At 36.6% G+C, this 25,183-nt stretch overlaps 1 protein-coding gene across 2 annotated transcripts in view; it reads left to right on the top strand.

Annotated features, from left to right (window-relative positions):
• Positions 1-25,183, top strand: part of CNTN6 (contactin 6) — a 292,999-nt gene that overhangs the window by 248,999 nt on the left and 18,817 nt on the right. For both annotated transcript variants that reach the window (XM_036079841.2, XM_036079849.2), the window contains exons 13-17: positions 16,932-17,107; positions 17,466-17,583; positions 18,418-18,576; positions 18,692-18,841; positions 21,752-21,822. In XM_036079841.2, coding sequence (XP_035935734.1) covers positions 16,932-17,107; positions 17,466-17,583; positions 18,418-18,576; positions 18,692-18,841; positions 21,752-21,822 — 674 coding nt within the window. The remainder of the gene's footprint in view (positions 1-16,931; positions 17,108-17,465; positions 17,584-18,417; positions 18,577-18,691; positions 18,842-21,751; positions 21,823-25,183) is intronic.

Raw genomic sequence — 25,183 nt, 5'->3', positions numbered from 1 at the left:
ATTGACTTATCAGCCTCAGTCATGCAAGAAATGTTGTTGTTAGATAACATGTAAAAAGATAATAGTTACAAGAGTAAGATATTTTCCAGCTTAGTTTTGGCTGATATGGCTTATCTGTGTTAAGAGGATTCTGAAGTTATCTGCACTGTATGTCAGAGATTTCTATTTCACTCATACAGCAGGGATAAAGCCACTTTCCATTCAAACATCGGGAGTGCAATTAGCATCAGCCTTGCCAGAGCCTCAGAAGATGCCCGGTGTAATCTGAGGACATGTTCCATAGGCACAAACAAGAAATCGAAAGAGAGAGAGTTTAGGTGTTTTCATTTTGGAGGACTTGCCTAAAATTACAGTGTGTGCATACACTTAAGAAGTATATGAAAATCACATAAAAGGGGAAATTATTTGATCTGGCATTTGAAAAATTATTAAAAAGCAGAGTAACAGTAGGCTATAAAAATGATCTTGTTTGCAGGCAACATTTGTCTTTGTTTCCCCACTGGAGAAGTTTTGGATGTTCAATTATAGGCCTCATTGCTTCAGCATTATTTTCAACTGAAATGTCGGAACTTGGAAAAGCATATCTAATGTGCAAATTAAGTTTATTGCTGCTCATTTAGTTGTTTATTCTTTGTGATAGAAGTCTTTATTATACCAGCATGGAGAGTGGCCTATCCGTTTTCTCCAGCAGAAGAATGGTGTGCACCATTATGGTTCTATATTTACGAAGAGAAATACCAAGATAGGTAGATAATTGGGGGCTTTGTGGCTTCAACAGGCGGTTTAAAGGATTTGAGGTGTTGAGCCCAGCTTTATTGAGAAGCTCAGCTTTATTGAATAAACCAACAGTACAATTTCACAGAAATGACAAAGCACATTGGAATACATTGGTCATATTTTAGTGGCTGAAAAAGGCACTGCGGAGAAGTCTCCCAGTACTGCTAATATTTTCCTCGGAATGTTTAATTATGTACTCCAGTTTTCCACAAAGAATGATTTAAAGCATTTTTATAGAAAGGAAGCTTTGATTTAAAAATTATTAGTGGAAGCATTTAATTTTTCAGGTGAAAAAATACATAGTGAATTTGTATACTGACCAGGAATTTTCTTTCCCCCACCAATATTGAAAATAATGCTGAGTGAACTCTTGACACTTGAATTCCGTAATCCCTTCAAGTAAAAATGTAAAAAAGAAAAAAAAGAAAGAAAGAAAAAAGATAACAACAAAGAAAACCCCCAAAACATTTATTTAAGCAAATACAATATCAATGTTATTTTGGTCTTTGTAACAATTTAGTCCACAGTCTTTTAAAAATGTAGCACATACTACTCAGATAAAATTTCCAGGTATGTTGAACAGTGGTTTTTTTTTATTATAATATATAATGTAAAGGAGAGAGATTAATGAACTTCACGTTTTCACCTTTTGTTTTTTATTGTTCCAGACATTTTTCATTGAACAAATTAAACCTAAATTGGTTAAAGTTTTGTTTAGTTTTGCTTATTCTTAATAAAAACAGGGAGTGTATAGCTAGTCTTTCAAGCTAAGTAGAGGAAGCCAGACAGATGAGTGTACACCACTTAAAGTCACAAAGAGCACAGAGTTTGGAATTAAATTAACTAGCTCTATTACTAACTAGCATGAGACCTTGAAGAGTTTGTTTTTACCATTACTGGTGGTGTATTCTTTATTACTATTATTATTAACCACCACTTATCAAATATATACTATGTTCCAAGCACCTGTGGTAGGTGCTTTATGTACATTATCTCAATGATCCCTCACAACACTGTGAAGCAAATATCATTATCTCTTTCACACAAGGGGAGACCGAGGCATAGATTGCTAAAACGACGTGAGCATGGCCCTTGTATTAGTAAGTGACAGAACTTTTTTTCATCTTCCAGTTGAATGTATGTAATAATAACTGCCTGGGAGACACATGCAGTTTTACATGACACTATTTCAAGTCCAGTGGAAATAAAAACAGAGTAATTTGCAAAATGTAGTCCTTTTCCTAAATCAGCTTTCACTTATTAGAGTTCAGTATCTGTCTATACTCTTTTCCATTTGAGGTGAACTTCACACGTAATGAAATACACAAATCTTAAGTATCTTCGCTGAATTTTGGCAAGTGCCTATACCTATGTATCCCAAACTCTACCAAATATAGAATGTTAACATCACCCTTTAGAACATTCCTTCATGCCCCTTCGTAATCCCTCAATTCCTGCTCCCACCCGACTTACAGGAGCAACTACTGTTAGGGCTCTTTTCTGCCACTAACTTCATACAAATGTCATCATACAGTAGATATGTTTTGGCTTCCTTCATTTGGCTTAAACCACTAGTATCTACTTTCTCTTTTGATTAAAAATGAATGAAACAAAACTTTAACCAACAGCAGGTTTAGTCTGTGCAGTAAAAAATATCTTGAACTGTAAGTATTTTTGTCTTCAGTTTACCTGTACATGTGTGTGCCCTTCGTATTTGGTTAGGAATTGGAAGTTTAGTAATATGTCCTTGATTCCATTCTGATGCTAAAAGAAACTATTAGACTCCTCTGTTGCTTGAGCCTTCTCTTTCTAAAGTGGCACGGTGGTCACTTATGTTCTAGTGCCATTTTTTAGGGATAATGTGTATCATTACGATGTACAAGACCCTCAGGTGCAAGTTCTGTTTTCAGTCTGTGGATCCTGAATACTCAAGGAAGCAGCTAGCAAATTCTTTCAAGCCCAAGTGAGGGATGGGCGTGGAGGAGGGTGGTGCTGAAAGGGAAAAGAGGAATCAGATGAATACAATTCACCGTGATTCTCATCTTCTCGCTTTTATTTTCTCATTTTGTCTTCCCTCACCTCCACATAAATGTTCAGAAGAAAGCATCCTCTTTCTGCTAGATCCTGTAGCCAGGCAAAATAAAATTTCCTCATTCCATTTCCTATAAAACTACAGAATTCTTCAACCTGATGTTTTACTATGGCCCAGCACAGAGTTACAGTCGGAGGACAGAGTGAACATTATCTATTTATAAGAAATATAAATACGATGCCATAAATAGTCATTGCCTATTATGTATTAACAGCTTTGAAACTGAGTAGTTGGCATATCTAATTCATTAAGCAGAATCTAGGGTGCATGCTCTTTTTAAATAGATGTCAGACCCTGTTTTTGTTTTTGTTTTTTTTTTAAAGATTTTATTTATTTATTTGAGAGAGAGAGAATGAGAGGGAGGAGGGTCAGAGGGAGAAGCAGACTCCCTGCCGAGCAGGGAGCCCAATGCGGGACTCGATCCTGGGACTCCAGGATCATGACCTGAGCCGAAGGCAGTTGCTTAACCAACTGAGCCACCCAGGTGCCCCAGACCCTGTTTTGATTACTTGTTAATATAGAAGATCTGTGTTTACATTTTACATTATAACTTGCTAGGGAATTTCTCAGTGTTAACTTGCATGATACTTAGACATATTTTCTCATTTAGACAATTCCAGTGTTAGACAATTACTTTCTCTAGACTGTTCTTTGTTTATTTCTTTTACTCTGGGGTTTTGGTAGTCTTTTCATATTTGTTCCAAATCATTTAAATATTGAGGTGAAAGATAAATGGGTAATGGTACCTGCAGGTAAACTGGAATATATTGGCTGTGGTTATTTTACGCATAATTGAAATTATGAAATTAAACTATACTCTGCCTGTATTGGAATGTACCAAGTGCTGCATGCAGATTTTCATCTGTAGAACACATATCTGAGCAGATAAAGCTTGCATTTGACTAAGAGGATAGAAAACATCCTAGCCTTATGCAAGTATATGTACAAAGAGGAAAAGCATATTATAAAGATTAAAAACTCTTCCATTTCTGGCTTGCTAGAGGAGGAAATTAAAGACTCCATCACACTGATTTCCTTATTTTTTTGCTATCTCTGTAAAGTTTATTTCAGAGATTAGCTTTGATTTTCCTCTATTTGCTTTCCCTAGAGTTAGTAATTTTCTTGTTTTGTTTGCTTAATTTTCTATGGACTTGACAATAGTTCATTCCTCAATTTTGTCTCCGTTGCCTCCCTTCACTATCAACCTGTCTTTGTGTATGAGAGCCCAGTTGCCTAAACATCATGCCTTTCTCGACATGCTCCCTCATATTGGTAGAATGCATCTTCCAATGGATTTTTGAGAAAGAATTCAAGAGGAATGCAATGTTTTGGAGTTCTTTCATGTTTGAAAATGTATTTATTCTATGCTTACATTTGATTGATGGCTTAGTTGGAAACAGAATTCTGGATTAGAAATCATTATTCTTAGCAATATGGAGATGTTACTGTGTTCTGAAAGCTGAAACCATCTTGATTCCTGATCTGTTGTTTATGACATCATTTCTGTCTGCGTGTCTCTCTCTCTCTCTCTCAGTTGTTTTTTCCCAGCGTTCCACAATTGCTTGATGATGTGCTGTGTTGGAAATCTATTTTCAGCCTTTATACTGGGCATTTGGTGCACTTTGTCATCCTGAAAACGCATACTTCTTTATTCTGGAATGTCTTCCTGGATAATTTAATAATTTATTCCATTGCTTTGTCTATACTCCCTATTATTGAAAAAGTTAGATTTCCTAAACTGCTACTCTAGTTTATGTGTGTATGTGTATGTATATATGTATATATCTGTAGTTTATTATATTTTATATATTTATATATTTAGATAGTAGATATAGTTTTTATACATATGTATATGAATTGTGTATATTTTTATTTGTTTCTCTCTCCTAGTATCCATTTTATATCCTTTTTGTTCTACCTCTGGGAATTTTTGACTTTGCTATTTTTTTTTAAATGTCTAAGTGTCCTTTTATTTTCTGACTGTTCCTTTATATAATACCTTGCATTTTTTCCCTCTCTCTGAAAATATTGCTCATAGTTTTTCTTTTATCTAGCTTGTTTTTTCCTGCATGGCCTCTGTGGTCCCAAACTGCTTTCTTCTCTTTCTTTGTTTTAATCCCTACCCTTTAGTAAGAGATATACCAGGATACTTTGTGAATCTTAGTTATCTGCTCACATTTAAGAATGGGGCACTAAAAATCTTATAGAAAGCTCTGATCAAGTGTATGTGTGTGTGTGGGGGGGGAGCATTTAATATTGGACTTCACACTAAGACGATCTGGCCAATATATATCCTTGGAAAACTTAAACACACTATGTTTAGGATTTTCTCTTAGGTTTATCAGAGCCCTAGGACAAGTGTCCCCCACTTCCCACCCTGCTTCCCTGCCCAGAGAGCAAAGGCCCAGCAGCCAGCACCCTCAGAGCTAACTGACATTACAAGACATGGATCTCAGCCCTTACTATATACATGTTCCTTAATTTCCCTGTTTTTAGTTAAGATTCCCTCATCTTCAACTATGCTTGCTACCAAGCAGTTCAGAGACTCTCCGTTTCATATCCTCTCAGGAGAAGAATTTGCCAGTCTTCTACTGAGACGAGAAAACACTACAGAGACCCAAATGCTTCCTATTCATAAAGTCCAAAAGGGGGTTTGACATGTTCAATGAATTTTCTTCTCTGCCTTCCTCACAGCCAGCATAGGATATTGAGCTTTATGGTAGATCAGTTAGAAATCATTTCATTTCGTTCCAGTTTCTCAAATTTTGTCTCCCCTTTTGATCTCTGTTTTGGTGGATTTAGGTCTTAGGGAAAACTTCTTTTGGCTTCATTTATTAGATGTTTATAAAAAACTGAAAATAAACACTGTGTTTAATCAATTATCTTCATCAGGGTATTGTATATCTTATATTTTATAGTGATACTATTTTTCTCTACTAACATTTACAAAAAGTCAAGCTTTAGTCACTTCTTGCTTAGACAAAATTTATCAAGAAATCAATAAAGCACAATTTGGTAGATAATGGGTCATGAACTCAAATCTTCCACTTGTGTTCTAGATATGATTCCCTTTCGTGTTCAGGGACAATTTCCTCTCTGCCTCTCTCTCTCTGTCTACCTCAGTCTCTCTTTCATCCATATTATTTTGTGTAACACACCATCCCCACCAGAATACTTTCATATTGTTATTCTCATCATTTTAAAAAAAGACCTTTTCTGTCCCTGCTTCCCTTCCAGCTACTGCCATATTTGACTATTCTGCTTTATATCAAGACTCTTCAAAAGTTGTCTATGTGGGTGGGGCGCCTGAGTGGCTCAGTCGTCAGGGTCCTGGGATCAAGCCCTGCATCGGGGTTCCCTGCTCTACGGGAAGCCTGCTTCTCCCTCTCCCACTCCCTCTGCTTGTGTTTCCTCTTTCGCTGTGTCTCTCTCTGTCAAATAAATTAAAATCTTAAAAAAAAAAAAGTTGTCTATGTGGGCTTGCTTTTCCAGTCTTTCTGGTCAACTTTGTTTTGAGTCAATGCAACCAGGCTTTTCCCCTACCATTCCATCAGCACTGCTCTTAACAAGGTGACTAGTAACCTCCACATTGTGAAATCCAGCAGTCAGTTCCCCATCTTCATTTACTTAACCTGTCAAACTATTGATCACATCCTTCTTGAAACACATTCCTCACCTGGCTGCCTACAAGCTGCATTTGTCAGGTTTTCCTTTTACATCTTAAGTCACTCCTTTCCATTTACTTTGCTGGTTCCTTTTAATCTTACCCATTTCCTAAACTTGGAGTACGCCAGGGATTTGTTCTTGAATTTATTCTCTGCCATATCTACTCCCACTCATTTGGTGTCTTAATTCAGTTTCAACATGTTAAATACCATCCACAAGCTAATTCCAAAATGATACACTCAGTTCAGATACCTACCTCATTCCCCAAATCCACCCACAAATTTATCATCTTCACTTACCAATTTACAATATGCTAATATTGGCCTCCTGATTCTTACTCCCAAAACTTCCTCCTACTGCAGTCTTTCCCTCTCTATTAATAATAGTCGATAGTGACGTTTGCCCTGTCAAATCCTTTTTGTCATTTTTACTCCTTGCTTTCTTTCAAACCTCATCTTCAATTGTCCAACAGATGGCCTCAGCACCAATAAATGTACAGAATCTAACTACTTCTCACCGCTGCACTTACTAAACTTCAGTTAAACCACCACCATCTCTTTCCCAGTGTGTTGCTATAGCACAGAGGTGCTTCACCAAGTTGATTTTGCCTCCAAGAGGACATTTGGCAGTGTGTGGAGGTATTTTTGGTGGTCACAACTGAAGGATCTACTGACATCTAGTGGGAAGAGGCCAAGGATGCGGATAAATACCTTGGAATGCACAGGGCAGCCTCCTCACCTCACTCTGAATCCACCCATACATACATGCAATGAAAAATTATCTGGCTCAAAACGTTAATAACGTTGAGGTTGAGAAACCCATTCATACAACCTCACGATTTGTCTTGATTCTATCATGTCTCCCTTCTAGAAACTAGAATTTTTTTTTTAAATTTTATTTACTTATTTGACAAAGAGAGAGACAGTGAGAGAGGGAACACAAGCAGACGGAGTAGGAGAGGGAGAAGCAGGCTTCCCGCGGGGCAAGGAGCCCGATGTAGGGCTCGATCCCAGGACCCTGGGATCATGACCTGAGCCGAAAGCAGATGCTTAACAACTGAGCCACCCAGGCGCCCCTAGAAACTAGAATGTTTTGCCTCTTAGATGGAAGTCCTCTAATAGTTCCTCAGTTCAGTGTTGTTTCATTTGCTTAGTATTCATACAGATGTACACCTGGAAGGATGTAAGGATTTGATACTAATTAAATGGTTTTGAATAAACGATTGAATAAACAATTAGTATATTTTTATGTTATGGGTTTCTACTTCTGTTGAAAGTAATACTCAATTCTTTCTCCAACTGTTATTATTATCATACTGTTCAAGGTATTATCTAAAAACCTAATGATAAATGGCCTAAATATTTTCAACCCTGCACACAATCTATTATTAAACATTAATTATATTTGGAGAAACTTTTGTCCTGACTAGTTGAAGTAGCTTTATCAGACCAATATCAGCCACAAATTGTTAAAACCTTTTAAAAATAAATAAAAATAGCAATTCAAAGGAATTATGACAGTGACCAAGGGGTTTGCAACATGAAGGACAATATTCTGGAGAAAAGAAAAGCACAAAAAGAAAAGCAGAACTCTCCAGTATTTTTCTCCAGAAACTTGCCACCTCCCAAGCACTACAAATTAGGAATAAAAAGGAAAAAGAAAAAATAGCAGAAAATGCTTCAAGCAGAAATTTCGGTAGCCTCACAGTGCAAGGAAGACAAAAATTGGGGCTCAGAATTAGCCAGATAAAATGAAGTCTACTATACAACTCGACCTTGAGTGGAGACACCTAAAAGACTTTGTCCTGGCAATGAAAACAGAACAAAATTGACCAGTGCTTGAAATGACTGACATTCAGACTCCATTCATATCCATTCCTGACAGCACTCTGCTGTTTTTAGTTGACTGATTAAAAAAGTAAATTTTCTTGGAAAAAAAATATAACAATAAAAACATTTATATTTCAATGCACAATGCTGGTATTCAGTAAAATGTTACCAGGAAGAGCTGGAACCAGGATCAAATGATCAAAACCCAGAAGAACATCAGACATTAGCAATAAGTCACAGCTGATAGGAATATGAAAGTTATTAGACAGGGGTTCTTAAATAATTGTGATTAATATGTTAAAAATAGATGACAAGATAGAAAATTTCAGGAGGGAAATGGCATGTATTAAAAATCAGTTGGACAGAGAAAAACAAATACCATATGATTTCACTTATATGTGGAATCTAAAAAACAAAACAAAGGAACAAACAAACAGACTCATAAATACAGAGAACAAACTGGTGGTTCCCAGAAGGGAGGAAGATGGAGGGATGGACAAAATAGGTGAAGAGGATTAAGAGGTACTAACTTCCAGTTATAAAACCAATAAGTCATGAAATTGAAAAGTACAGCATAGGGGATATAGTCAGTAATACTGTAATAACATTGTGCAGTGACAGCTGGTGACTGCATTTATTGTGGTGAGCATTGAGTAATGTATAGAATTGTTGAATCACTATGTTGTACACCTGAAATGAATATAATATTGTGTGTCAACTCTACTGCAATAAAAAAGAATCAACTGGAAGTCTAGAACTGAAAAATATAAAAGCTAAAATTAAGAACAATATAGATTGATTTAATACCAGATCAGATATGGCAGAGAAAAGAATTAGTAAAATGGAGGATGTATGAATAGAAAAGATCCAGACTGCAACATGAAGAGAAAATGCAATGGGGAAGACAAAAAAAAAAAAAAAAAAAAAAAAGAACATAAAGAGTATATTGGATATGAATAGTTCCAACATATGTGAAATTGTAGTTCCAAAAGCAGTGGAGAGGGGAGAAAGAAAATGAGGGATGAGCAGTATTTGAAGAAATATTTGTCAGAGATTAAAAAAAAAAAAGAAAGAACTGAAAATGACAGCAGTCGTCCTAGTCAGGGAATTATATGAGCCCTCATGATAATAAACAGGAAGAAAAGTTTAAATAAGCACATAGTAGTGAAACCAAAAGAAGAAAAGGAAAGAAAAACTATCCTGACAAAAAAAATACATTATCTTCAAAAGAACAACAGTAAGACTGGCAGTTGTGATAGCAACAGAAATAAGAAAATCCAGAAGACTGTGGAATGGCTTTTTTCATGGGCTGAAAGACACTAGTGATAAGAATTCTCTTCCCAGCAAAAATATCCTCCTGAATGAATACAAAGTAGAGATGCTGTCACACAGACAAAATCTCCGAGATTCCATCACTATCAACTCCCCACTAAGAGAAACGCTGATGATGTTCCTATAGTTAGAAAAACTATGATCCTAGATTGAAGCATGTAAATGGAAGAAGACATTAAGAACCATGGAAAGGACTAGTATGTTAATAAGTACGTTAAATTGAGATTCTGAGGAATTAGGAAGAGGACCAAATTTAAAGTATTTATTTGTAGTCTTCACAAATTAACTAGTGAGAGAAAATATCAGAGAATTTTGTCACCTGTTTGAAGTGCTATTTATACATGAGTTTCCTTTATATTGGTATCTTAGCAACATTTCCTATAATGTCATAGACAAATGAAGGCAGAATTCTATGTTTGTACAGAGTAAGAAAGGTTTGGTGATTTTTTTTTTTTCCTATTTTGTCCATTGTTTGAGAGAAGTTGGTAACTTCAGAAATACCTGAGAAGTTATTATTCTGAACAGTGACACTGAAAGATTATTACTCATAGATGAAGGTTTCAACTGAGTTGAAGGTACAAAAGAAACAAATAAAAAGGGACCAAAAAGAATAAGTTCTGGATAGTCAGGAAAGGCCAATCCAATTACACATTTAATTGCCATCCCCTAGTTTCTAAAACTGTAGTTAGGGATCAAAATATGTAATAGTGCATTTGGCCATTGATACAAGGAACAAGTCTCATTTGTGTTTAAAGAAATCATGCTAAACAATTCTGACAGAAGTTTTAATATCAGTTCTCATGTGTCCTGAGGTACTCATAACTAAAGATGTGTTCTGGAAGCATCTTTGGCTATTATGACCATGTGAATTTGAGTAAGGCTAGTCATCAAAAGCATTATATATCTTATTAAACCTTTCCTTCTACTTCTTAAGAGTAAGATTTTTTTAAAATAATTTTTGAAAGATTTTATTTATTTATTTGAGAGAGAGAGAGAACAAGAGAGCACAAGCAGGGCTGGGGCAGAGGGAAAAGCATACTCACCACTGAGCGGGGTGCCAGACATGGGGCTCAATCCCAGGACACTGGGATCATGACCTGAGCCGAAAGCAGACGCTTAACCACTGAGCCACCCAGGTGCCCCAAGAATAGGATTGTTAGGTCAAGCTATTTTTATATGATTTGTATCTCACTAAAATAGATTGAAAATGGAAACATTAATATTCTGTAATTTTATGAACTCTTCACGTATGTCATTCATATTTAGAATAATCTTCAAAAAGTGACATATCCTCATCACTTTAGAAACTGAATGGGAAAGATGCCTCCTTATTTTGTATACAAATATTTACTAATTTCATCGTTTTCTGTTTTTCTTTTATTATTATTGAGAATGACAAACAGGAAAGTAGAAAAAATAGTAGAAGGAACTCCCATGCACCCTTCAGTCAGCGTTGTTAATCATCAGCTCATATCCAACTTTGTTCCATCCATACCCTCACCTACTACTTCCTCAACATCCACCCCAAATATATAGAGGCAAATCACAGACATCATAATTTCATGTATAAATATTTCATAATGTACCTTTAACAGAAAAGGGAATCTTTTTAACATAACAATAAAACTAGTTTTCTTATATTACAAAATTAATAATTATTCCAGAATTAGAGCTCAAATTTACATGATTGTCTCATAAATATGTGTTTCTATATGTATATGTGTGCTAAATAAATACACGCAGATAAGCACATATGCATGTGTATATGAATGTGTGTTAATCCTCTTCAACCATGACAGTCATATTTCCAAACATTGTTTTTCAGGATCTCTTATATCCCAAAATGTATGTCTTTTTTAAAGATTTATTTATTTATTTATTTGAGAGAGAAAGAGGGATAATGCGTGCATATGCATGCACGTGCATGAGTGGGGTGAAGAGCAGAGGGAGAAAGAGAGAGAGAATTTCAAGCAGACTCCCCTCTGAGTTCGGAGCCCAACTTGGGACTTGATATCGCGACCCTGAGATCATGACCTCAGCTGAAATCAAGAGTCGGACTCTCCACCGACTGAGCCACCCAGGCACCCCTCTTATATCCTAAGATGTAATAAGAGGTGTTAAACTGTTCCATATCTAGTAAGTGTAGGGAACCTAGATTAAATACACTTTAAGAAGTTTCTTTACTCCAGAATTTCTCTGAGCTTTTAATATGCTAAAATGTACTGTGAAACTCTAAAAGCAGATACGGTATACAGAATTAATTACAGTTAAATAACCTCCAAAGTCCATTTTTGTGTATTTATTTTTGAAGCATTACCAACCAATGACATTTTACTTGATACGACTTTTTCCTGGATCTAAAGCATTAGAGACTTTCTAACCATATATTTACATAACTTGGATTTTTTAAATAGAAATTTCAGATTCAAATTTCAAAACCTGAGGCAGTATTTCTCAAAGCATGGTCCCTGGACTAACTACATCAAAATCAACTGAAAAGACGGCCTGTTAAAAATCCATATTCTCCGTTTCCTTCACAGACCTACTGAATCAGTATTTCTGGTAGCAGTAAAGGAATTCACATTTTTAACATGTTCTCTGAGAAGCTGTTTTGCATGCTAAAATGTTTAAATTACTAGACTAGAATTTCTACAAATACTTAAGGAATTTGCAAGAAGAATGAAATGATACAGAATGAAAAGGAAACATCTATATTTTGTTTTAAGAGAAAGAGGCTTAAAGAATTTCAAAGTTTCACAGATTAGATAGAGTCTAGCACAGTTGACTTCTTTCCTTTTTAATTTGTTATAATTCAGGCCATAATGATCTCACTTATCCATAAAAACCAAGAAGTGCTTTCATGTTAATCATGAGCTTCATGTTATTACACCTATCTACTGGTAAATATGGACTCCCAGGACGGCAGTAGAGTAGATGTATGTATATACATCCCTCTGCTCCCTGAGACTGATTTGAATGGTTTGAAAAAAAAAAAAAATCTCTGATCTTAGAGTTTCTTAAGAGTTTAAGTGTTTGCACAGGAGGACTTGTTAATGAACTAAAGCATAGTCCTTGTTCTTTTCCTAAAATAGCATCGAAGATTCTGTATATTTCTGCCGCACAAGAACCACTCTCCCATTCTCCACAAGTGTGATTTTTGTCTCTGTGGGGTATCCACTTCGAATTCTGAGCGCGGAGCTGTGCGTGGTTGTAGAAGAGAACGCTTTCGGGGAGCAATCAGCAGCCTCGTGGCTCTTGCTGAGCCACCTACACAGGATTAGGACAGGTCTGCATGTGGTGTGGCAAGAGGCTACAGTAGTTAAAAGATTCCTTGCCCAAGCACCCCCTCAGCCACACAGATACTCATAAGGAACTATGCTCAGATAATCATGTATCCCCTTCTTTTGGATAAAAAGTTGATTCTCATAGAAACTATTTCTTTTTATGTATAATCTATTTTTTCGCCCTACAGATACTGGTATGTCTTTGTACCATTGCCTCTGCTGCATACTTTCAGTGCTTCCCATTTTCTGTCCCTTAACGTTCCTTAACATGTCATCCAGGTCTGGCTACATCAGTGTGCGGCTCAGTCACAGAGGACCCTGTACTGAAAAATGCCCCATTTTGGCATATCGCCCTGATGTCACTGTCTTGAAATCCGTAGTCCTCTTGTCTCTGAAGTTGTACTTTGTCAGTGAAGTCCGATGGGACAGCAGAGCATGCTCGTGAGCAGAGGAAATATGCTGGGTGGTAGCAGGTGCACCTGCTTAGGGTGCAGCAGCAGGACAGGCTCAAGCCTGTTCTCCAAGCAGACCACGTCCACGCGGTAAGAGTCGGTACCGTGTACACCCATATGCCTCATGGCAGTCAGGAGCGCTGAGGCCCTGAGAAGGTGGGCACATCAGGACCTGGGCCCAGACTGGTGGAGGTGGTGGTCACAGCAGCCTCAGAAGCTTCCATGGCCAGCTGCAAGGGCCTCAGGAGAACAAGGGACTCAGAAAGCAGTCAGCGCTGGGATCCAGTGTGAGGGGTCCGCTTGCCCATCTGTCCCCAGAATCTGTTCATGTGATTTGTGTGATGTTTGCAGAAATATTAACTCTTCAACCTGAGCACGAGCACCGGAACTATCAGGGTTCAGGCAGTAAACTTTGTCAGTAAAGACTCACAAAATAAAAGCCTGCACGTGAGCATTGCAATGAGGCGTATCACAGAGTTATTCACATTCTTCAAAGAGTTTAGCATCCCTGGTTTTAAAAAATTGTCCGGCATTGCAAAGCTAATATCCAGAAGCTTAGAAACAGAAATTAAATTTAATGGTTTTTCCACTCAATGGAAAAGAACACTATTTTTATACGAAGCTCCAGGTGAACCAATTATTAATGAGTGTTTCCTTGTAATTGAAGATAAGGCAATAGAATGCATAAATAGGCATTTTGGATTATACACAAGTCATTAAGGCACTTTCAGTTTCTTGTATAGCCTTCAGAAGTTACAGGGTATGTCAGAAGAACATTAAAGTTCCATTGTTTAAATTTACATTTAAAATTTAATTCAGAATTACACAAAACGGATTTGTATGAAGAGTTAAATCTAGAAAAAATTGTTCCGTGGAATTATCAGCTCTAGATGTTCTAAGATTTATATTTCAAAATAATTTATCAGCACTATATTCCAATGTTGTCACATCCTATAAACTACTCTTTACAGTTTGGTAACAGTTATATCAGCAGAGAAAGACCCTTAGCAAAATCAAAAATTATTGAAAAATATTTGTGATTTTACATTTGTCATGAGCGACTGATGCCAATTAAATCAATTAAAAATGAAGTTGCTTAAAACATAAATTCCAGTAAGTAAATTTACAGAAATGTGAGAAAAAGCTTAGAGCAAGCAAGATATAACTTTAATAAAGCATTATTTAATGTATTATATAAAACTAACACCAAAAATATTTTTGCAGTTTGCAAGTTTATGCTGTGACTCATATATCACTATTACCCTATTACGTTTTATAAGTTATGCTACATTTCTAAAGCAAGTTGCTGTATATTTAGTATCTTTAATAGAACTTCTTTATTTTTTGACCAAGGCACCCCACATTTTCATTTCACACTGTGACTCACATATTATGTAGCTGATCCTAAAGACATCTCAATTATGTCTTTTATGTCTTTTACTGTGACTATCACCCAATTTTTATGTCTTTATTGTGACTATCACCCAATTTTTATGTCTTTATTGTGACTATCACCCAGCTTCCTATTTCCCATATTCACTCCTGTATTATACTCTGTCTAATACTAGGATTTCCAGCAAAACGACTGCTCTGCATCTACCATCCATGTTTCATCTTCACACAGACTCTTTGTAAATGCTCCTGCCTCTCGCCAACATAGGCATCCTTCCCCCACCTGCCACCTTTACCTAGCTAATTCCTATTTGCCTTTTACCCTCAGCCAAAACAACTCTTTTTCAATAAACTGACTCCTCAGGATCCCCCGTTTTAATTTATATTTGATGTTGTTTTTTTTTTCCTTCTGACAGATGGCTGGAATTTGGTAGGTGCTCAGTAAATACTAGTTAATAAATGAATTAACTAGGGATGACATCTAAACATTATAAATTATAATACAACTATTTCTTATTCATGAAATGTTAGTCATTATTACTGTACTACCAATGAGCTATGTATGCAGGGAATGATTTGTCTAACTTTGCTATTTTGTGGTGCCATAAACGGAAGGAGTTGCTGTAATTTTTAATGTTTGAAAATTACTTTAATTGCATGATCTAAAACTTTAAATCAGAGCAGTTTTGCACTACCAACACATCCAATTAGCCAACTCATCCTCCCATAAATGTAAATAAGACATTAGTGATACATTCTTTTCCAAAAAACTACAAGAAGAAAAATATTTTCTAGTTCTAAAAAGTGTTCTCGAAACCCTTACTCAGGGAGAGAAGTGAAGAAGGCTTGGAATTAGGACTGGATGTAGTCCACAAAATCATTCTTCAAACTTCTCTCCAAAAATAATTACAAAGTGTATGCATCTAATACAATAAAGGAAAGAGCATTTTTAAATTATGCAAACATAAAAAATAAATACACAAACATAAAGATCTACCTGATGTCAGTTGAGTTCGATTTTCTGCATTATATGCAGAAATATAAAATGTGCTTTTAGTTTTCCAAGGCTCTTTTTATCAATATGTACCTTAAAACACAAAATTATTAGATTCTACAGGATTAAACTTTATCTCACGAATGATCTTTAGAGAAAGATTTTCTAAGTTCTCATGTCACAGTTTTGAAACTTCTTTATGTACGGTATTTTTTCAGTATAATTTGAATAAACCCCTAATTCTTAAATGTAAATTCCTTAAAATATATTTTATTTTTAGTAAAATAGTGTGTATCTGAATTGAAATGTATGTGCAGGGCTTCTTTATGGTTACTGAGTTTGCCCTTTCAGTCAATTCTTAGTCCTCTAAAATCGAAACTATTTATTTTGTTATTAAAAAATGTAGTCAGATGGGATCTATCACTATGAGTCTCTTTTAGTCAGAGAAATATAGGACTCTCGAGTCCAACTAGAACACTTTTGGAAATGACCTTTGAAACTTTGGTCAGTGAAATGCTAGGACTTGGAAAATCTGGATAAGAGAGGGAAAACATACATCTTTCCCCTTCACGTTGTGTCTTTAGATAAAATACAAAATTATTATCACAGCTATGTCAGAAATAGGATAAATATTATATTCACACTAGTAAATACACACTTATGATTATAAATCTCTATATAAACTATTGTAGTTAAGATCTTAATGGCATCGTTTTTCTCATAGTATATGAAATTAATATGGGCTAGAGCTGCAACCAGTGTGTGGACTGTAATGTTGCACCTAGATTTTCAGAATAAAAAAAACAATAAAAACTGTGTGGTGCATTTTTCATGTAAGGAATACTGTCTTTTGAAGTCCACGGTTTTCTATCAGCTATTTATTTTTATATAAAATATGAATAAAACTATGTCCTTTTATTACAAGTAATAAGCTACACTGATTAATGCAGAAACATTTGAAAAGGGAATAGAATTGTTAATACTGAATATAGTAGAACTCCAAGTTATATTTATACAATTTCAAGCAATCGTAAAACCATTTAAAATATGTATTTTGTTGCCATATGTCACATTTTATAAGCTTTTTATAATAATAATATTTTTTCTCAACAGAGAGGACTGTTATTACCATTCCACCTTCCAAAATGGACGTTACAGTTGGAGAGAGTATAGTCCTACCATGCCAGGTGTCCCATGACCCCTCCGTTGAAGTTGTATTTATATGGTCTTTCAATGGAGATGTCATAGACTTAAAAAAAGGAGTGGCTCATTTTGAAAGGATCGGAGGAGTAAGTTGATGAAATTTTTAAGTACTTAATAAAATAAATCAAGTCTTTCACATGAATCAACATCTTTCATAATTATTCTCCCCATACTTATTTGCATGGATAATCACTGTCCGTTTATGAAGCTGCATCTGTTTTTGTTTTATTTTGTTTTCTGTCTTTCATAGAAATGCTTGTGTTCTAGATGCAATTATAAAAGAGGGGATAGGAAAAGGGATCATATATGAGCAACAACAATGATACTAGTATATCTCCTAATTTCAGAGGTGTCTCATATTTAATATTTATCCAGCTGTAAAAAAAAAATGGGTCCTGCTGGGAATTATTATGTTTTTATCCCCCTTTCATTTTCTATCTGCAGGAATCTGTTGGGGATTTGATGATAAGGAATATTCAGTTAAATCATTCAGGAAAATATCTATGCACGGTAAAAACAACTCTAGAAAGTTTATCTGCTGTAGCTGATATCATTGTTAGAGGTAAGCATAATGATGGAAATAAATGAGCACATTATTTATTCACAGACAGAAATGTTAATAAGTAAATGGTAGATCTTTGAGTAACCAACCACATCATGATAAAGAAGTGAGATAAAAATATAGATTTTTTAAAAAATTTTCTAAACTTTAAGACTCCATGGCATATGTAGTGTGGATATGGATATTGAATTAAGTAGGTTTTGTGTATTTATAAGGAGTGGTCAGACTCAGTGTGTAGTGTCAGTCCCTAAAAGTTAGGCATGCCTTCTATTTATGATAAACCATTCTCATCAGAACAGGGTCAAAGTCATATGTTCCTACAGTTCTCCGTATAAGCTGCATTTGCTTGAATTACCTTTTGAAAAAGGAATATATGAAAGTTGTTTTCAGTTTTTGAGATTAGCTCCCTAACTGATGATAATCATCCATTCCATGATTGGAATTTTCTTTCTTTCTTTTTTAAGAGGGAGCGGGGAGGGGCAGAGGGGGAGGGAGAGACTCTTAAGCAGGCTCCCACGCCTAGCACAGAGCCCAATATGGGGCTCAGTCTCACAACCCTGAGATCATGACCTGAGCTGAAATCAAGAGTTGGTTGCTAAACCGACTGAACCACCTAGGCACCCCAGAATTTTCCAATCTTCAAAGGAAGATTTCTAAATTAGTCTCTCACCATGTAAACTGAATGAATAGGGCTTTATCTCAAATAATTTGCTAAAAGTACATTATGTTCAGTATTTTATCTTCTAAGTATAACAGATAAGAATAAACTGCCCCTATCCCAAGTAATGAATTTAATAATTTTCAATATAGTTATCAATGAACATATTTTTCAAGGTCCACCAGGTCCCCCTGAGGATGTAAGAGTGGAACACATTTCCAGTACTACTTCTCAACTAAGCTGGAGACCAGGCTCAGATAATAATAGTCCCATTCAAATATTTACTGTTCAGGCTCGGACACCATTTTCTGTGGGTTGGCAGGCTGTTTCGACTGGTAAGTGACACCAGTGTTTTCGGGTGATTTTTCTAAAACAGATGTATTTGTTTGATTGACTGATTGATGTTAAGTAGTGCCAGTTTTGATGACTGAAGTGCCCCCCTCTTTTTAGTTCCAGAAATTCTCAGTGGCAAGACCTACAATACAACAGTGGTTGGTTTGAGTCCTTGGGTGGAATATGAATTTCGCGTCGTTGCTGGGAATAGCATTGGGATTGGAGAACCAAGTAAAGCATCAGAATTGTTAAGAACCAAAGCGTCAGGTAAGAAATTAATGTCTTCTAAACATGTGGAAGATCCTTTATGGTATAGTTCTTAAAGAAAACAAATAAGAGGTATTTTTATGGGTTTTGTCATATTTTGGGCCCCAAATCAGAGGCAGGAAACCAGCAGCTTTCATTTTCACATTTTTATATATACAAAGCAAGGAGTATTTTCTCCTAAATACAAGTTCAATAAGAGATGATTATAGCTAAGCAGGCATGTCAAAAATAAGAGTTTTTCAGAAGCTGTCCTCTCATCTCATCAATTTTCTAGCCAAACTCCAACAGAGAATCTGTAGATTTGTACATGCAAATGAGTTACTGCTTGTTTCATTAACTGTTGTAGCCAAGAATTTATTGAGACTCTGTAGGTGCAATCAGCCACACATTTCCATCTATTTCTCAACTCTGACCTAGTTGCAGCTTCATTGAGCAATAGTATAAATTCTTTCCCATGCAAATGAGGTAAATCCTAAGCTCATTTAACAGAAGCACTAACTGAGCATCAGTTGGTTCACTGAACAGCAAAATACAAGTGGAACCTGGCTCAGAAATCACCCCTTCTTAAGCTTTTTTCAATGGATCCTCTTTGTTCTACTCCTAAACTTTACATCCAGGGTAACATTTGATCTGCTTGCTGCATGCAGCTAACAAAGTTCACATTCTTACTCAGTCATATAAATGAGGGATCACTCTGTTGTCACTGGCTTAGCTTAACAAGCATGAAGTACTTCAATTAAGTGTGCACAACTGTCAGATGTCAATAAAGCTTTTTTTCAACTTAAAGATAACGTAAATATTTTCATTATAGGATTGGGACTGAACAAAAAACATATTTGACAGTACGATCTTAAATGAGATCATCCTAGAAGTTTAGAGCTGAGAGGAGAGTCCTTCATTTTACAGAAGAGGAAAAGGAAGGCCGGGATCTTAGCTGACTGTTTCAGATAGTCAGGATTTGAACTCAGATCTTCAGACTTGGGCACTGGCATTCTCCATAACCATGGGTCTTAACCTAGATGAGCAAGAGATTGGCATAAGGAAATGTGTAAATATAAAAAGTCCCAGACCTTACTGTAGACTGGCTGGAGAAGACGCTCCCAGGTGGCCTATGACTCACTGTTACCTTGAGTTTTAGATTGTTTTTTACAGCTGATTCATATCATGGTAGCTTTGGGCAGGGTTGACTCTAACTGTAAAATTTTACAGTAAAGCTTGTGCACTACCTTCTATTGACCACTAACACTCTTGTTTCAGTAGCATGATGAGACCTGGTGTTCATAATAATTACCCCGAGTTTCCAAATCATACTGAAGTGTGTCCTTTTTTTTTTTTTTTTTTTTTTGTAGCTTCTTAAAGACACTTCTCAATATGGTCTTGGGTTTAGTATGTTTCATTTGAAAAAAGAATAAAAAAAAAAAGGAATTTTATTGCCCAGAATGTTGGAAACTTTGTAGAGAGTAAATTAAAGTATAATTTAAAATAATTTCCTTATGTATCTACACTATTTAATGGTCCTGGAAAAGTGTCACTCTAAGTTGTTGAGTACCAGAAACCCTGCAACGGTAAAACCCACATGGATTTATGTGTTTTTGGCCAAAGGCCATGGAAGACTTAGAAAATAGGGTGTAAGTACAAGGCAATCTTTTAAATGCATTGTGAAGATCAAAGCAGACAAAGGGCAAATCTGAGTATGAAAATGGGTAATGTCTGATAGGTGCTATTATCAAAAAGAATAATTAGACTATTATATCACTGTGTCGTTTATAAAGTTAAACATCTGTATCAAATGGCAATAATTAAGATAAGTAGTCTAAATTTGTCTGCATGGTCTCCACAGTGGGAGAAAATTTTGAAGTGGGCAATTAAATATTATGTATTTTAATTCCTGCCTACCAGTCAGCAAAACCCAGCATACCCAGGCACTTCCACCCCCCCACCTTTGGATCTTGATCAAAAATGACCAAATATAGAGAATTACATATAATTCAACCTTTAAAAAAGTATATCATGCAGATATATCCATTATCACAGATTTAGGATGCATCTGCCATTATTTTGTGAAAAGGATTACATTTCAACACTTCCACATATATAAAGTAAAACCCCATTCTGATTATATACTACAACCCCCACACATACAGCTCTCATCAATTTTGTAATTTACCTCAAACTACTTATTATTTGTCATACTAGTCCTCACAAGGGTATACATGAAGGGCATAATTGTTTTCTAATTCATAGAAATGATCAGTGTCTGGAATGTTCTACCACAGAGCCTTAGAGTCCTAGAGTTAAACGGAGAAAATCGCCTCTGTCACATCCTTGACAGGGGGCCATCTTCTTAGCTGGCACGTGAAAGGTTAGAGGAAAAGTCCTTTCTGTTCTGTACTGAGAGAATGTGAGATTCAAACATAGAGTTAGAATAACAAGAATTTATTTACTTAGATATTTTTAAGAATGCATTTTTAAATGTTAAACTATCTTGATGACAAAAAAGAAAAATCATTTTAGTTGGTTTATTAAAAAAAAGAATTAATTAATAGACTGCCTCAGTAACTTGTTTACAGCACAACTGTATAATTAGGCACTAAATCAGCACTGTCACGGTTACCATCTGAATGGAACATCATTTTGCCAATTAGTAGATGATGCATAATAATGTCAAATACACGATGTTACTCGATTTTTAATTAATTTTGGAGCCAGGGTGCTCATGTATCAAACACAACTGTGTCCTCTCTCTTAGAAATTTGGATATGTGTAAACATAATTTATGTTCATTAAAAATGCAAGACTCTCACAATGTGCAGCATGAGATTTTGAAAGGTGAAATCTAAAAAGAAAATTCTTCCTGATGAAGATGTACTTTAATAATTGCCATCCCACATTTCTCTTGGCTGCTTTCAGTCCCCGTTGTGGCACCAACAAACATCAATGGAGGTGGAGGAAGTCGGTCGGAACTCGTCATTACGTGGGAGGTAATTTTCTGTCCAACTGAGTTATTTTGAAAGAAAAAGATTTAGCTGGCCAGGAAGAATACTGAAAAACAAAAAGATTTATTTGATCACTGCTGAGAATATATAAAAATACATGGTATGAAAGACTCCTGATGATGAATTACTTAGAGGAGGTATTAGAAACTTTTATTTCTACTAACATGAGAGAGTGTAACTAACTCAACACAATTCTCTCCCAGATATAAGAAAAACAACTTCAGGGTTTATTGAAGGTTTGCCAGTAGCATTTCAATTATTACTTGATGGACTAGACATTTTTGTATTTATTACTTCTGGAACTATGCTCTTGCACACAAGTTAGACTCAGTAGAATGCAGGTGGAAATTCTTTTCCTATCACTGTTCTTTAAACACCCCTGCGTCCAGACAAAAACTTGGGCAGATGGCATAGCTTTTATGGTTCTTATTCTTACAAATTAACATATAGGCTCATTTTATACTTATTAAAAATTTCAGCCTGGTTTATTATCATAAACTTTAGACTTTTCTCCAACCTAATGTTTCTTGTTTCCAGTAGCTTGGGCTTGCCTCAGCCTAAGGATTCCACAGTGTGAAAGGGAATGTATAGTCAGTTCTCTACCTAGTCTCCATTCTGCTGTTGAATCTCTCCTTCCCTAATCCCTATGTTACCTCTTACTTCTCCGGAGTTGTGGTGAGTTTGGGCTGAGAGAAGAGGAAGAGTACTGAACAGGTCCTGATTGCTGGTACATTTGTAATTTGACTTTGGAGTACTCCAGAAGTGGCAAATGGCCAGACACTGTTATTTTTTTTTATTAAGTTTTTAATTTTGATTCCAGTATGGTTAACATATAGTGTTAAATTAGTTGCGTGTACAGTGCAGTGATCCAGCAATTTATACATTACTCAGTGCTCATCATGATAAGTGTGCTCTTTAATCCCCATCACCAGTTTCGCCCAACCCCCCACCCCATCCACTTCCCCTCTGGTAACCATCAGATGCTGTTATTTTATAGGGTAGTTGTTTTTTTGTTTGTTTGTTTTTGGTTGGGGGTGGGGCATCCAGGAAATCCCTCACAGGGAACTTCTAGTTACAATTCCTTGGTGCAAGCCCAGCTGGCTACTGAAAAGTCTCCTCAGTTCCTGGGGTCTGGTGGTCCATGTCCAGTCCCTTCTGGTGGAGGTTGTCTTTCTCTTCTAGATGGTCTTTGTAGATAGAGTCCCTTTCAAAGCTTCTCATGGGTCCCTTGCATGGGATCCACACTTACCCTCAGCAAACATATCTTTGTTCTATGTTCAGTGGGAGTATAGTGCATTCCTGTTTAGCCTCTCTCTTCACTCTGCTACCATGTGTTGTCCAGATCTCTCTCTCCTTTAGAAGTTTCTCAGGCATTGTCAGTTAAAAGAACCTATCTGTCCCAAATTCCGGAGAGCACATACCAAGTGGTTCTTTGTGAGGCCTCTTCACTTGGTTAGGCAAAGAATGAGAAGTGGCCCCATTACTTTCCCTTGGTAGAGGGGTAGGAATGCACAGCGTTTTCAACAACTCTCTCAGAAGAAATATTTTCCTGCTATTCTCTCCCTAAAAAACCGAACACTCCTTTGATATACCGTTGTCATAGAGGAGAGGCTAAATTTTGCCTATAAATGGTTTGATGTCTCTCTTTGGAATGCATATCATGTCATACCCTTGTTGTCAGCTTTGAGCCTCAGCTATAACTGATAAAAGAGCCCTGCCCTGTTTCATTGCCTGTGTACGTGTTTTTGACATTTTGATAATAACTTTCATACTGCCAAAACATCCACTTCCTCAGACATTTTAAAATTATACCTAAGAGCATGATGGCCATGGATGTTTTAATTGAAAATCATCCTGGGGCTCCTGGGCGGCTCAGTTGGTTAAGCGACTGCCTTCGGCTCAGGTCATGATCCTGGAGTCCCGGGATCGAGTCCCACATTGGGCTCCCTGCTCAGCGGGGAGTCTGCTTCTCCCTCTGACTCTCCTCCCTCTCATGCTCTCTGTCTCTCATTCTCTCTCTCTCAAATAAATAAATAAATAATCTTTAAAAAAAAAGAAAATCATCCTAGCTGACGCGTACAAGGGGGGTTCTCATTGGGAAGCAGGGTGATTTTCTCTCTCAGTAGACATTTTACAATGTCTGAGGACAGGTTTGATTGTCACAACTAAGTTGGGAGAGAGTTGTGTTTGGGCAGAGGCCAGTGATGATGCTAAACATCCTACAAGGCACAGACAGCCCCCACCACAAGGAATTATCTGGCCCAAAATGTCAATAGTGCTGAGGTTTAGAAACACTGTTGTTGAATGAGAGTATTCACTGTATCTATAAATGATTTTGCAGTAGTAAAAGGTCCATTTTATTCCTTACAAAATTCCATTAAAGATAGAGAGAGAGAGAGTGGTAGTAGTAGTAAACTCTTTTTATCTGTGAGTAAACTCAGGCACAGAGATGTTGTTTTCTCAAGGTTGTAAATGACAGAGCCAGAAACCAGGTGTCCTTTCTTCTGGACATCTAGTTTCACGTAGACATGGTGAGCCCAGCACAGTGCCTGGAATGTGGCATGGCCTGCCCGAGTACTGTTTGATGGGTGGATGGTACTGAAAGAGAAGAAGCTCTCAGAGGCCTGAGGCAGAGAGGACTCACAGAGCACTTACAGGGTTTCTGTGCTGCGCTGGACATTTCATGTTATTCAGTCCTCACAGCAATGCTAGGAGGTGGGTAATCCCACTTTCAGATAAGAAAACAGAGGTTTAGAAATGTGATGTGGGGGGCTCCTGGGTGACTAAGTCAGTTAAGCATCTGACTCTTGATTTCAGCACAGGTCATGATCTCAGGGTCGTGGAATTGAGCCCTGCAACCGACTGCACTCAGTGGGGAGCCTGCTTGAGATTCCCTCTTCCTCTCCCTCTGCCCCTCCCCGTCCCCACTCCCACTCTCTGCTCTCTAAAATAAATAAGTAAATCTTAAAAAAGATTTGGGTGGTGGGCAGTGGGAGCATTTTAACACAGGGCTCTCGCTCCATGCTCTTTTACTTTGTCCTAAATTTGAATTCCACGTATCCCTACACGGTGTCATGGTTCAGAGTGGGCAAGAGTCCCTATATATCTGCCTTAAGCAGTAAGTTAGTCAAATTATTCCTGTCCTCTGAATACATTTCCCACAAAACCAGTGACTCCCACATGAGCCTACAAGAGGTTTGCTTTAGTGTGATGGTTAAGTAGGTTATTTAGGCTTCAATATTCTTCGAAGGTCAAATAAACATTTCATCATAGTGTATAGGAAATTTTGCCTGATATCATGCATTATTTTTTCTCCTCTAAAGTCAGAAATTACTAAAGGTTGGTA

This window comes from Halichoerus grypus, chromosome 1 (genome assembly GCF_964656455.1).
Source record: "Halichoerus grypus chromosome 1, mHalGry1.hap1.1, whole genome shotgun sequence".
Taxonomy (NCBI): domain Eukaryota; kingdom Metazoa; phylum Chordata; class Mammalia; order Carnivora; family Phocidae; genus Halichoerus; species Halichoerus grypus.
The sequence above is the reverse complement of the archived record's forward strand: the minus strand, read 5'-3'. Positions and strand labels throughout refer to the sequence as shown.